The following is a 13,075-nucleotide window of genomic DNA, read 5'->3' on the forward strand; positions in this document are numbered from 1 at the left end:
CTGAGGTCACTGTGGGCTCTGAAGCTTCTCCCTGCCTTTTCAGTGCCTGTGTGACCTGCTCTTGAACAGAGGCCCTTACACGTGGTAATGCTGCTCGACTTGGTAAATTAAAGTACCAGGAATGGAGATTTAAAGAAAAGAAACAAAAGAAAAAATTTTTTTCCTGTTCTTATGAGTCTTCTTGGTAATATTAATTATACATGAATCTAATTGTTTTGTGTTCCTTTCTTCTGCAGAGTCATCTGGTGGTTTATTTTGTCTGAAATAAGAGCAGTATTATAATACATGATACATGCTAATTATTAGGATGCAAGGAAATACATCAGTGTTTCCCATTCTGTAAAATGGAAGTTTTGTTGTTGTTGTCCGAGGGAAGTTGTGTAAATGAGGCTGGTTTGTGTCTTGGGGTCACAGCTTGGCAGCTGAAATGAGGTGGCATATTGTGTTGACATTGCCTAACGTCATATGTTTAGAAACTGGCAGAAAGATGCTCTCTGTGGAGGGCCCCAGACTCAGAAATTGAGTTTCTTACTGTGCTCCAGCAGAGCCTGAAACCATTGACCTTCAGGCCATATATGATCTACTGATGGGGGCAGATATTTTTGGTGACATGTGGTGGCAGCTTTCTCCCAGTGATGGACCCTTGGCTCTGGAAGATGCTTCCCGCCTAGTCCAAATTGCCCAAGTCTATATTGATTTTCAGAGCACCGTGTGATGCACATCTATTTTTGGAGCTCCTGTGCAATTGGGCCTCTGAGAGAAGTCAGATGTAGGAGAAAGAGGGGAATATGACAATCTGTGGACAATTTAATTTTGTCTTTGTGATGTACTGTGGAAGTGTGTTCAGCCTTTAAAAAAAAAAGCCTTGTTTTATTATATAGATCTCATAATAATAATAAAAAATAATCACAAGCTCAGATTTATTTTTAAAATGTGCTTTTTTTATCAAGTAGCCTAAAAATACATATGCTAAAGAATTCGTAACGAAGTGCAGTGGGAAAATTTTCTTTCCTGATATAGAGAGGATGACAGCACTGATAAAAAAAAAGAAGCTACTCAATTTTGTATGGACAAAGCAGATGATTTTGCCAGTGGCAGGGTGATGAGCAAAGTATATATAAAACCACAGCTGAGCTACCCTACCCTAACTTGCTGTTGATCTCAGTGCATCATTTTTTATTTGAGTAAGGACTTCCATAAGACGTCAGGGCTCCCAAGCAGCCGGCCCAGCCCTTCACTGTGGGGGAGCAGCCCCAGGAGGAGAGGGAGTTATTTCCACAGCTGGTTTTGGAGCCCAGACAGATTTGTGCAGTGAATTTTTGCCCGTCTTCATCGAAAGTTTCCTGTGTGATGAATGTGCCCTGTGAAGTCCTATGTATTTGCCCTCAGAAGGCCACAGAAGAGTTCTGAGCTTGTTCTGCAATCTGTTACAAGGAATGTGCTAATTAATGGAGATTTCTTTATTTAGTTAAAAGATTAAATGTATCAAGAGTTATGATTCATATGTAACTCATAAGGTGAGCTTGCAGGTTCTTAAGGAAGAAAACTGTAATGCAAAATCAAAAGAAATTAGGAATCATAATGCGAAGTCAGCATTGACCCAACTGCTTCATCGGGATTTATAGAGACTGTGAAATTGAGCAATAAAACCAACCTTTGGATGAATTTCAATAACAATAATGTTGAGTTAAACTTAGCAACATTTTTTACAAGTCCTCTCTGGTCTGTTTAGAATCTATAATCAGTCTGCCAAGAGATAATGAGAGCATGTGCCTCTTTGTTGAGGAGAGCAAGTGGGAATGAATTAGCTAAGGTTCCGTTATTTGAGCTTTGCAAAACATTTGATACGAGTGTTATTTTTGCTGTGTTTTTTGGTTGTGCATTTAGTGAATGTATTCATTAGATTATCTCTTAAATTTCCCAGCTAGCAAACTAATAATGCATAAAATCTCTCAAATCCTTGTGTATATATAAATATATGTATAAAAAATATTAAACATTTGTTCCATGGCAATATTGCATCCTTTTCAGATGCAGCTGAAGTTGTTATTAACTTTAAGACTCCCAGACTTATTCTGCTTAGTTTCTTTCAGTTAATGTTCTCCCCTGAAGGAGGATTTAATTGTTTGGACCTGGATTGCTTAGGATGAGGTGCTCCCTTGTAGCTCACAATCTTCTGGAGCCTTTGGTCATGCCGTGGCCCGTGGCTGGTGGCTGCCTTATCCGTGGCTCTCTGGGAAAGCAGTCATAGAGCTATGACCAGTTGCTAGAGTTAGTCTCTTAGCTGCAGTCTGTGTTCGATGCTGAGTTTTGACCCGAGTTAAAACATGAGGTGTGCTTTGTAGGAGAATAATGAAGCTTCAGGGAGCAGAATGTGGCCCACTGAGTGCCATGGTCCACCAGGTCTCCTTCATAAAGTCTTTAGCTGTTAGACTTTTAGCACCACATGGATTTACTGGTGTTATTCTACATATTTCACACTCAGTAACCAAATGAATGTAAATACTAATTGCAAAATGAATCAATTTTTTCCCTCTACCTTTGGTCTGTGTAATTAGAAATATTTCTTGTGTATTACTGTCCAGTCTGCTGCTCCCTTGTTTGTTAAAGGGTGATCACTTTTATCCTACAGAATCCGAGGGAAATTAGTGCTGTTACTACCAGTGGCAGTGGCACTGATGCACAGAATTGTCCCTCTCATAGTAATGACCTTGAGTTTTATGAAGCACCTCAAGGTTTACTGACAAGGGTAGAACTGCTAGAAGTTTGTTAATTGAAATGATGAAATATGTTAGAGAGGATACAAATGAGTTTAAAGACAATTCAATTAGAAGTGCATCTGTTTTCAAAGCTGCTGGAGAAATGTTTATTTTCAAATCACTTTTAAGTCAGCCTCTTGGAATCCTGTTGGCAGTGTTGTTTAACGCTGTGTGCAGACCTTACACCCACAGCAAATTTATCATTTGGAGGTGCAACAATCAGGTGGATGCCAGTGTCTTACGTTAGCTTGTAAACCTACTAATCATCTGCTTCTCCTACCACGACCCATTTGTGCAGATAGAGGGGGACATGGAAGGACACTGCCACCCCTTGCTTGGCTGTGCTGGTGTGGTATCTGTGGCATCTTGTAGGTGGGAAAGAAACTGTGCTGCTGCAAACCTCCCTCTGGCACTGCAGTGCAATCCGCAGCCTCTTTGTGCTTCTGCACTGCTGACACCCACCAGCCCATCATCCAGCTGCCTCCTATTGCCTTGGTTCTTTTGGGTTGTACAGCAAAAATGAGACAATAACAGTTTTTACACCATGTATTTGAGCCTTGACCTCTGACACCCACCAGACCATCGTCCTCGCTTTATTCATCCACCTGCGATTGCTTTGTCTCTTAGGCTGCATAGAAGAGATGAGACAAGTAATGGTTGCGAGATCATGTGTTTGAGCCTTCCCGCTACATCCTGTGTAATCTGTGGGAGCTTTTTTTAGGGAAGAGCCTCCATTTGTGGCTTGTAGAGCAACAAGCACATTGTTCTTAATGAATAAATAATAGTAAAATGAGCTGTGCAGCCTACGTAAATGCATTTGTTCACCTCATTATGTTGACAGTGTCTCAGTAGTAAAACAATAGCACTTAAACAAAGAAAAGGTTTATTTGATCCACCAGTTCAATTTTTCCTGCCAGTTCAGGCTATTCCCAGCAGTGTGTTTCAAAGTGCTTACTTAAATATCCTGTACATTGGTGTTTCTGTCACTACCTCCTGCGACATCTGTGTGTGCAGCTCCAGCTCAGCAGAGTTCAGGAGCCTGCTGTTGGCTCAGATAGAATAGAGGTTGTCATCTGTTGTTTCTAAATTAAATGATCTTTATTTTAATGGTTTTTGAGATTCTGGGGAATAAACAAAGAAGTTGAAGGAAGCTTCAAGAAATAATATAAGAACATATGGAAAGCAGGTTGAGCAGGACTGGGGAGAAAAGGACATGTTTTTCTATAGAAGGTCTTGGAAACTTAACTAATTTTTGGTATCAGGTTCTGCAGAGGAGAGAAAAATGGGGAATGCAGTGGATGAGTAAGATGTTTAAGGATGATACTGACAAAACCAGCTTCATAAACTCAGCCTTGAGTTAGTCTCCTCAAACTGAGCAACAATAACTCACGAATGTGTTTATGCCATTTCCTTTATTCGTATTCCCTTATGGAAGTGTTTCTCTGGATAAGAGCCTGAACATATAATTATTTATTAATAGGTTGTTTTAATAGCATATCTCCCCTTTTTGTTTTTGTTTTCTAGGAATTTTCTAGGAATGCCAACATTAGGATTATTGTGGGTATCCAAACTGAAGTCTTTGCAGCTCCCTGACAATGACAAACCATTGCTTGGCTTCTACAGAGAAAAAAAAAATATCCTGTTCTCATAGGCAGTGGATGGGCTGAGTACAATATTTTTTACTCGTTTCTCATAAAAAGATAGCCATAAAGGCATTGTCATCTGAGCTGAGAGGACACATCACATAAAGACTTTGGGAGTAAAATTTTTGTTGCATAAAGTCTTTGATCTGTGGGTATCTTGGCATAAGATTAACCTCAAGTGATTGATAGAAGAAATAATGACAGACTGTGAGAAGAGCTTGAAACTTATGATTCTGTAGCATTGTTCAGTATGGAGAACTGGCTTCCTCTGGGGAGTATGGTAATTTAATGCTCTATTAGCTGGCCATTATTTGTTTATGCTTAATGTAATTCGGAAATATGGGTGAGGAAACCCAGAAAGTAATGAGCTGCCCTCTTAGCAACAGGATGTCTTTAGGAATTCTGTGATTCGCTAGGGATTCCCACAGCACTTCCTCGGGATTGAATACAATAGCTTTCTTTAGTTTTGTTTATTATAACTTTTCCTTCCTCTTCCTTATATTTCTTTTTTTATATTTATTATATTTCTTTCTTTATCTTCTATTTCTTTTTATTATAGAGGTAGGTCTTGAACTGCCAAAAGGCTTAGCCCATTTTGCCTTCACTGATAAGTTGATAACCCCTCTGTCTAATCCTACTTTGAAACAAGGAACTTTCTTTGTTTCTGTTGAGAGTTAATTACCTAGGCTGTCACACAGCCCAAGGAAAAATGATATTTCATACGGTGGTGGAACAGAACTCTTTGGAGAACTGCCTAAGAAATGCTTCTCATAAATCTATCATGTGGAAATCTCTTTTACTTATCATAATGTATTATGAGTTACTTTGAGTGGCAACCTAAGCAGGTGGAATAGAATATTAGTGGGATATATATTTGGGAGCTTCATTTAGGGAAAAAAAGCTAGTCTATTTTGGAAATATTTGTATATGTATGTGCATGGGTGTAATCTCAGCTAGATGAGAATACAAAATATGCAAAGTTGAAATACCTCAAACATGTGAACACCACTGTAATGGATTGGGTTGGAAATAATTAAGATACCAAATTCCAGTGGCTTTGGAGCTGCAAGTGAAATGGCACTGCACGGAGATAAGAGGTGGCAAAGAAAACCAGAGCGTACCGTATGAGGACAGGTCTGCAGCTTTAGGGAAGAGTTACAGCATGAGTTACTGGGGAAATGATTGCAGCTGTCAGACTACGGGGTGGCCGCCATAAAGGAAGAGGGAACAGTGCCATCACGAAGGAGAGAGAAAAAATAGAGAATCATTGAACTGAAGGAGGGAACTGCTGTTGTTTCTAGCATATTTTAAGGTCCTGTGTACAAAAACAACATCAATATTTCTTGTGCGTCTAGAAGGAGGATATTTTCTGGTGGGGGATGCCTAAATAAGTCTGAAACCTTTCTTGACAGTGACTTCGGCATGAAGGCAGGAGGGAGGCAGTTCATTGCTGCTGAGGGTCGGTGCTCAGGATGTAGTGCAATCCTGCTTTGGAGTCAGCAGTGGGTTTGGCCCTGGCAGAGCTGGTAAATCCAGCTCCCGGCCAGAATAATCTCTGTGCCTCATCCTCGGTGTTTCCTGGTTGTTTGGGGCTGTTATCGGGGGTATTAGAGGGCAGCTGCTTCTGGGTTGGGTTTTTCTGGATTTTGTTGTTTGTTTTTATTTTCTGCTTGCTGCAGTGACTGTCACTTTGATAGAGTGGGGAAACCCTTCATAAAAGAGTAATTGAATGAGCTAATTTGGTATTCTGTAGGTAAGGAATATAAAGGGAGTGTTAGTGTGATGAAAACCAAACAGAAGGGGCATAAAAATGAGAAACATCAGAAATAAGGTAGGGGTGAAATTCGGTTATTTCCATGACTGTCATTGCCAGAGCTGTCAGAAGGTCGAAGCCACCTGTAATAAAGTCTGGTCTTAGCAGCCATTAACTTCCAGGGTCTAACATGAAATCTCTTTTTTTGTTTAAATTGACATAGTACATACAGACATGACAAGCAGATAATAGAAATTCGAGGAGAATGAATGCACCACGGTAAGCAGGAAAGTGCAGGAGCTATTCCACACTGCCGACCTGAGATTGGTGCCAGTAATCCCCTGGAGACCTCGAGGGTTTGGCCACCTCGAGGGTTTGGCCACCCTCCACTGCCTCTCTTCAGACCAGGAGCTCCACAGCCAGTGCTGAACTCTGCAAAATCTTTCTTCCCATATGCCAGCTCCTAAACCAGCTGTGAGGTTGTGCCTCTATGGAGGAACCTTGTTTTTTGCCTGAGAAACCCTGTTAGATTTTAATTCAGCAAGGTGTTGGTGCTGTAGATGTCTGGTATTCTGATTTCCAGAGGTGATGATCTTGGGAGGATTTTTATGTCAAGCCAGGTTAAGGTGAAAGCAAAGCTTTAAAATGCCATTTATGAAACCCAGAACAAGCAAAACAGTTGGAGAGATGGATAAAGAGAGCTACCAGAAAGAAGTGGGAAGCACGTTTTGTCTGCTTCCCTCAGGAATGAATCCGACACTGCTCCAGCTAGCAGGCTGCAGGCATGTCCCTCACATATTGTGGGAGCTTCCAGGAGCACAGCTCTGGTGCCTCCACTGTCATCTGGTTCTGTCTGCTGGGTCGAGAGCCTGTGCCAGCACGGGAGCTAGCTAGCATAATACTGAAGGAGTTCAACATTGGTCCGTACACTCAGTTCTCCAGAATTTATTATGGCCACAACCTCATAGGGAAGGTAATCACCACCTGTTGGTGGCCACCAGCATCATAGAATCATATAGAATTATAGAATCATTTAGGTTGGAAAAGACCTTTGCAATCATAAAGTCCAACCATTAACCCAGAACTGTGAAGTCTGTCACTAAACCATGTCACTAAGCGCTGCTACTTTTGCCAGTGTGTGTCCATCCCGTCAGTCAGTTTTATTGCAGCCTTCATTGGACTAAACCAAGTAGAAATTAGTTTTCATCACTGCTGTTCTTTACAAATAAGACCATAATCTCATGTTGGGAAGGCTGCCAAATGTCTTCTCTTTAAGAAATTCTTATTTTCTGTTGGTTACACATTGCAGTGAGACATCAGAGGATCAGGGTTTATTAGTTGTGGTGGTTAAAACCTTTCTTAAATTTTTGGTTTAGGTTACATTGAAGAAACTTGCACGGTCCCTTGCCCGTTTGATTGCAAATTAAGCGATTGGTCCAGTTGGTCCCCTTGCAGCTCTTCTTGTGGACCGGGGGTGAAAGTCCGATCCAAGTGGCTTAAGGAGAAGCCTTACAATGGAGGTCGTCCCTGCCCAAAGCTGGATCTCAAGAATCAGGTGAGCGGCGTTAACGAGCCAACAGAAATCTCTCTGTGCTTACTGTACTTTTAATTGTGATCAAAAGGTACTGTGCTGGTGAAGAAATCAAAAATATGAGTTCTCTCTGGGACCACACATTGTGTCAGATTTTGTAGGCAATCCTCAGATTTCTTGAGAATTGAGGAGGAGCTGCTCATGTAACAGCAGGTTTTGACCTGAAACACCGTATTCCTTATATAAAGAAATTTTTATCTCCCAGAGTGCAGGAAGCCATGGACAAATAATCCTACCTGGACAGTGTGTAGGCATCAGAGAGCTCAGATGTCATGGTTATTTTAAAACTTTTGAATTCTCTACAAGACTATGGTTGCTGCAGAAACAATTGTTAAATATATATTGCTATTTTTAGCAACATTTCCCTTTGACACAAGTTCACTTGAACATTAATCTCCGTATATTCAGTATTGAAGCATCCCATCAGAGGAAAGTAATCTCTAAATTGCTACTCTTAAAAAAAGATCAGCTTTTCTTTAAATGCTACTTAATGCTGTATGCATTTCTGCAAAACTAATAGTGATTGCCTACGTTTGCTGATTAGTTCTCAACACTAATTAACACTGATGAAGTAGTTTAGTTTTGCCTGTCCTTTATTTCAGACTCAACCATGAAAATTAGTTAATAGGACAGAAACAGTCATGCTAAGGGGCTTTGTGTAAACGTTATGAATATATAGATAGATAGATAAAATATATGCGTGGTGTGTGTAGAAGTATTTTAATAGTATTCATATGAACATTGGTTTGTGTAGTGGCTTGTAGGTGCTGGAGCTGGTGGATCCCATTGTTTTTCTGTGCAACCGTTGCTGCAGCAGTCATGTCCCAGGATACAGCACCACTTCTAACACCTGATTCTGAACTTGCCTCATTTTCTTCACAGGTTTTTTTTTTTCCTGTGAGAAGCATGGTAAATACTTTTTTTGTTGTTGTTGCTTTTCCTTATTACTATTTGAAATTCATAGGCAGTAGTCTAACAGAAGCAGCAGGGACTACAAAAATATAAAACTGCAATCAAGTGTATGTTGTCCATACCTCAGTGCTTTTCTTAATAGATCAGACAGATCACCAAAGAGGCAAGGAAAAATGAAATCCCACAGTAAATTGTAAGGTAACAATAAGCTCCTTTGTAATGAAAAGATAGTGAGGTTTGTTACCCATAGATACAGCAGACTACTTCCATTAAAAGTAAACTTACTGCTATAAAGTGTTGCCTATTCCCACACACATTAGATTTGCTAATTTCAAAAGCCTTTCAGAAGATATTAAAGGAAAGAAATTATTTAAACTTGGAAATTATGTCTTTGTATGGTTTATCGGTGCCCGGTGCTTGTGAAGTGCCATGGCTGGTATTAATATAAATGTGGCTGCTGCTTTTTGCCTCTTTACTGGGAACACACATTTTGATCAAAAACCTCTTGAATTCATTAGAGAGCTTTCTATTGTGGGCTGTACTAGTGACACCTTAGAATTGCGTTAAGGTCTGTTTCTTTTGGTTTGTGACTTTTTGGTTTTCGGAATGGTTTTCTGTTTGGTTGGGTTTTTGAAGTTTTTTGTTTCTTAGCCTGTGGGTTTGTGGCTATTTTTAGGGTAGAAAAAGAAGCTATTTCTAGCTGCTTTAGTGCACAAATAGATTAACTTTTTCCAATTTAGATTTATAGGATTGGACCAGATTCTATATATTTCAGAGCTTTCAGGGTAAGAATAAATTGTGGTGCAAATATGGAAAGTGTGTGTATATACATATGTATATATATGTACACTTAGATATGCACGCGTATACACATCATGTGCATGATTCTGTTCATTGCCTCCCCGAATGCTTCTCAGTCCTTTGCGCAGTTTGGAAGGAGTTTTGCTCTGCACCCACTGGAGTTTGACTTCCAGCATCGATTTAGCTACACCAAGGTCCTTAGGCGTATTGCAGCATGCACAAGTAGCCCACCCAGATGGTAAACTAAATTAGCTGATTGCGCTGCTGTTTGGCTAAGGTGGACACATACCATTAATCCACTGCAAGGTGGATTGTCTTCTGTTTCCTATGGTCTAGGCAGTGTTTAAATCCTAAAGCAAAACTCTATAGTTTCTTTATGTATAAATATGTGACATCCTAATCATTATTATATAATCTGGGTTAAATACCTGCAGTAGAATACTTGCTTTCGTTTGATATCAGACATGAGAAGGCTAAATCACCTTGGTGCTTTCACTGGCTACTGTGTTATATTGTGTTTTATGCAGTTGATAAAGATGTTAGAAAACTTAGAAGCAATAATAAACTCCTCCAGATGCCAGTAGATTTCCCTTACTATTGCTTCTGAGCTTGGGTCCTGTTATTGCTTAATGAATTACTTTGGAGAACCCTCCATTTTCCAGTCTCGGTCAGTTTGTGTCTTTTTCTCATTAAGCCAAATAATGTTTTCACCCTCTTCTTGTGAAGGGTGTTTTCTAGGCTTCTTGGAAGACCCCTGTATGTCTCTCTCTCTTTTTTTTTTTTTTTTTTTTTTTTTAATGCCTTTCAGATATTTGACATAAATTTAACTACAGAGAGAGTTACTTGAAACACTATTCCCGCAATTCTCTCTTAGCACTTCCCACCGTGTTTGGGGCCATGCCAACACTTCAGCAAAACTACTGCTTTGGAGAGAGGGGAAATTTGCATGATCAAAACAAGTTATCTAATGAATATAAGTAATTTTGTCCCATAAACCATTTCATAAAAGACTGCCCTCCTAGAGTCAGTTGCATCAGTGTAATGCACTTGTGTATTTAGGACAGAACTTTTTAGCAGAAGTTTAGTTTTGTACAGAGATAATGACACACCTTATTACTGCATGATATTCCATGGGGTTTATGCTCCTAATTCCACAGAGGTTTTGGCTCTACTGGAGTATCTGGAAGCCATTCTTTTGGATGTCTTAATTGCCCCCACCTGTAGAGCCTCTCAAGCAGTCCACTTCTTTTGCAGAAGAATTATTTCAGCTTTTATGTATTTATTCTTCTCATTACAGTCGGTGGACTAGGTTGAACACTTCCAGATTTTATTCCAGGTTTGTTATTTTCTAATAGAAGCGATAATCAGTTTGCTGGACTGTTTACACTTGGTATTCTGATATGATCACTCGATCTGATATAGTCACTTAAGCCTTAAACTTCCTCTGTGTTGTTGCCCTGTGAAATTAAAAGGATGAATTACAGTTTTTGGGAGAAGAGATGACAGTACTTTAATGCAGAGCCATGTAATATGTTGAATTACTTTCGTCTTCTACCTCTAAGTGTTTGAAAATTGTTGAAGAGTTGGCTAACTACATTTTCCTCCATCTCTTAAAGAAAATGGGCAAATCATGTAGAAGCTGTGCAGCTCTTATCTAAGGATATGATTGCTTCTGAACAGCCGATTGGATTATGGGGTCAGCTGGCAGATGTTCTTGGCTGTGCAATGCATGTTAAAAGAGGTGTAGCATTTACATTTTTCTATTTCTGCTCTTATTTGAATGCATTTACACAGCATGCAGTTGCTAAGCTATTTAATATGTAGTTCTACATGATGAAAGGTTAAATATGAGTTATGGGGGGTTTATTGCTTGAATATTCTTTTATAGGTTTTTAGGATTACTACAGGAAAATGCATCTTATTTTAAAGACTCATGAATTCCAAGGATTATTTTTTCATCGATTGCTCTAATATATATTCTTGTCAAGATTTTCCCTCCTTCTCCTTCCTCCCCCTCTTTCTCTTACCCGGTCCTGCTAAAGGACAAATATCATAGCAAGTATTTTATTCCCTTTATATATACTGTATATATTTAAGCAAACATCTTTAAAGGATTGGGAGCACTTGTAACTGCAGGCACAGCAGGGAAAAAAAATGTATTTGAAATTTAAACTTACTGCTTTCTGTAAAATGAATATTTTATTCTTAATGACATTTTCCGGTGTTCAGTCTAGAATATGAGAAATAGAGACACCTTGCACATTACAATTGCAAGTACTTTTCCTGAAATTGCATGCAGAACTTGAACGGAAGGGAAAAGGAGGGCAGTGGTACATTTACAGATCAGATCTCTCAGAAGCAGGTGTGAAGATATATGAACTTCTGGTAACCTTTTCATAGAAAATGACTGGTTTAGTCCTTGCACTGAAGAGAAAACACATCTTTTTGATCAGCAAAAATGTGTCAAATTTCTTTTCAAAAGTGAAAAGCTTACAAAAAATTATAAGCTTTAAAACCTCACCATTAGAATGTACAAGACTGGGCTTGGAGACTGCTCGTAACTATAGAAGTCACTATCTCTTGTGAGGCAAAGCTGGGCTTAGTCTAGAGGTGGAGGTGGTGTGTGTGCATGTGTGCGTGCGTATGAAAGATCTTTCCCCTTTTCCTAATCCATAATGTTAGGAAAGGTCTGCCCCGGGAACAGGCTTTTGTTAAGATGTTTCCAGGGCTTTTCACACTTCAGTTCCTCAAAAAACTGCAAAGAAAACCAACACAATACTATGCAGACAAAAGTTTGACTTGCATTCAGTAGCTGTTTCTCTAGGCAGTTTTTGGCTCAGATTTGGCAAGCTAAGTTTGCGTGATCCAAAAATCCCTTTAGACTGTGTCAGAGAGCTCTGCCTAAGGAAGAGCAACGTGGCTTATCATGGGGCACTGTAATGAAACAAGATCCACTTTTTTTAGGTAGGTAACTGTTCCCAGAGCAATATTTTTAATACAATAATGTTTCTGAATAAGCAGCATAAAACTACTGCTGAATTTCATCTGTTTTCCTTCCTTCAAATTATGTACTAGTCCTTGCTGACACAAAACATTTGCAACCTCTTTCATTTATCTTTGTCCCCTGACTGTGAATTATCGAAATAGTATTTGTTCTTTTAATTTTGACTGACTGTAAAAGAGTTTATTTTCATGCTTTGTTTTGGTGTAGCACTTGACTGTACACTTCCTTTGCATAAATGTATCTTTTATACATACATATGTGTGTATATGTGTGTTGTATGAAGTGTTTTAAAAAGTGTTAGGCTCTTGCATTAGACGTTAAGTTTGAACACAGCGTCTTTCATTGCTATCACTGAATTAGCTCGCATCTAGTCCCTGGGTGGCGAGTTGCATGTGTAACCTTTAACTTTCAGCTTCAGAAATTGGTCTTCAAGAATATAATTAATAATGTATTCATTCTAAAAAGCCCCTGCTTAAACCACTTCTCTTATAATATAGATTTCTAATTGTCCGAACTTTTCTAAGGCACTCAAAATGTCTTCCTCTCGTGGATTTCAGTAGTTTATTTCTGAGCCCAGTCCTGTGCTGCTGTATCTATAACATCAGCTCTGTA

The 13,075-nt window shown here is 39.3% G+C and overlaps 1 protein-coding gene across 1 annotated transcript in view; it reads left to right on the top strand.

Annotated features, from left to right (window-relative positions):
* Positions 1-13,075, top strand: part of THSD7B (thrombospondin type 1 domain containing 7B) — a 270,043-nt gene that overhangs the window by 181,162 nt on the left and 75,806 nt on the right. Inside the window, exon 15 of the mRNA XM_005433182.4 lies at positions 7,532-7,710. Coding sequence (XP_005433239.2) covers positions 7,532-7,710 — 179 coding nt within the window. The remainder of the gene's footprint in view (positions 1-7,531; positions 7,711-13,075) is intronic.

Source organism: Falco cherrug, chromosome 8 (genome assembly GCF_023634085.1).
Source record: "Falco cherrug isolate bFalChe1 chromosome 8, bFalChe1.pri, whole genome shotgun sequence".
NCBI classification, from domain to species: Eukaryota; Metazoa; Chordata; class Aves; order Falconiformes; family Falconidae; genus Falco; species Falco cherrug.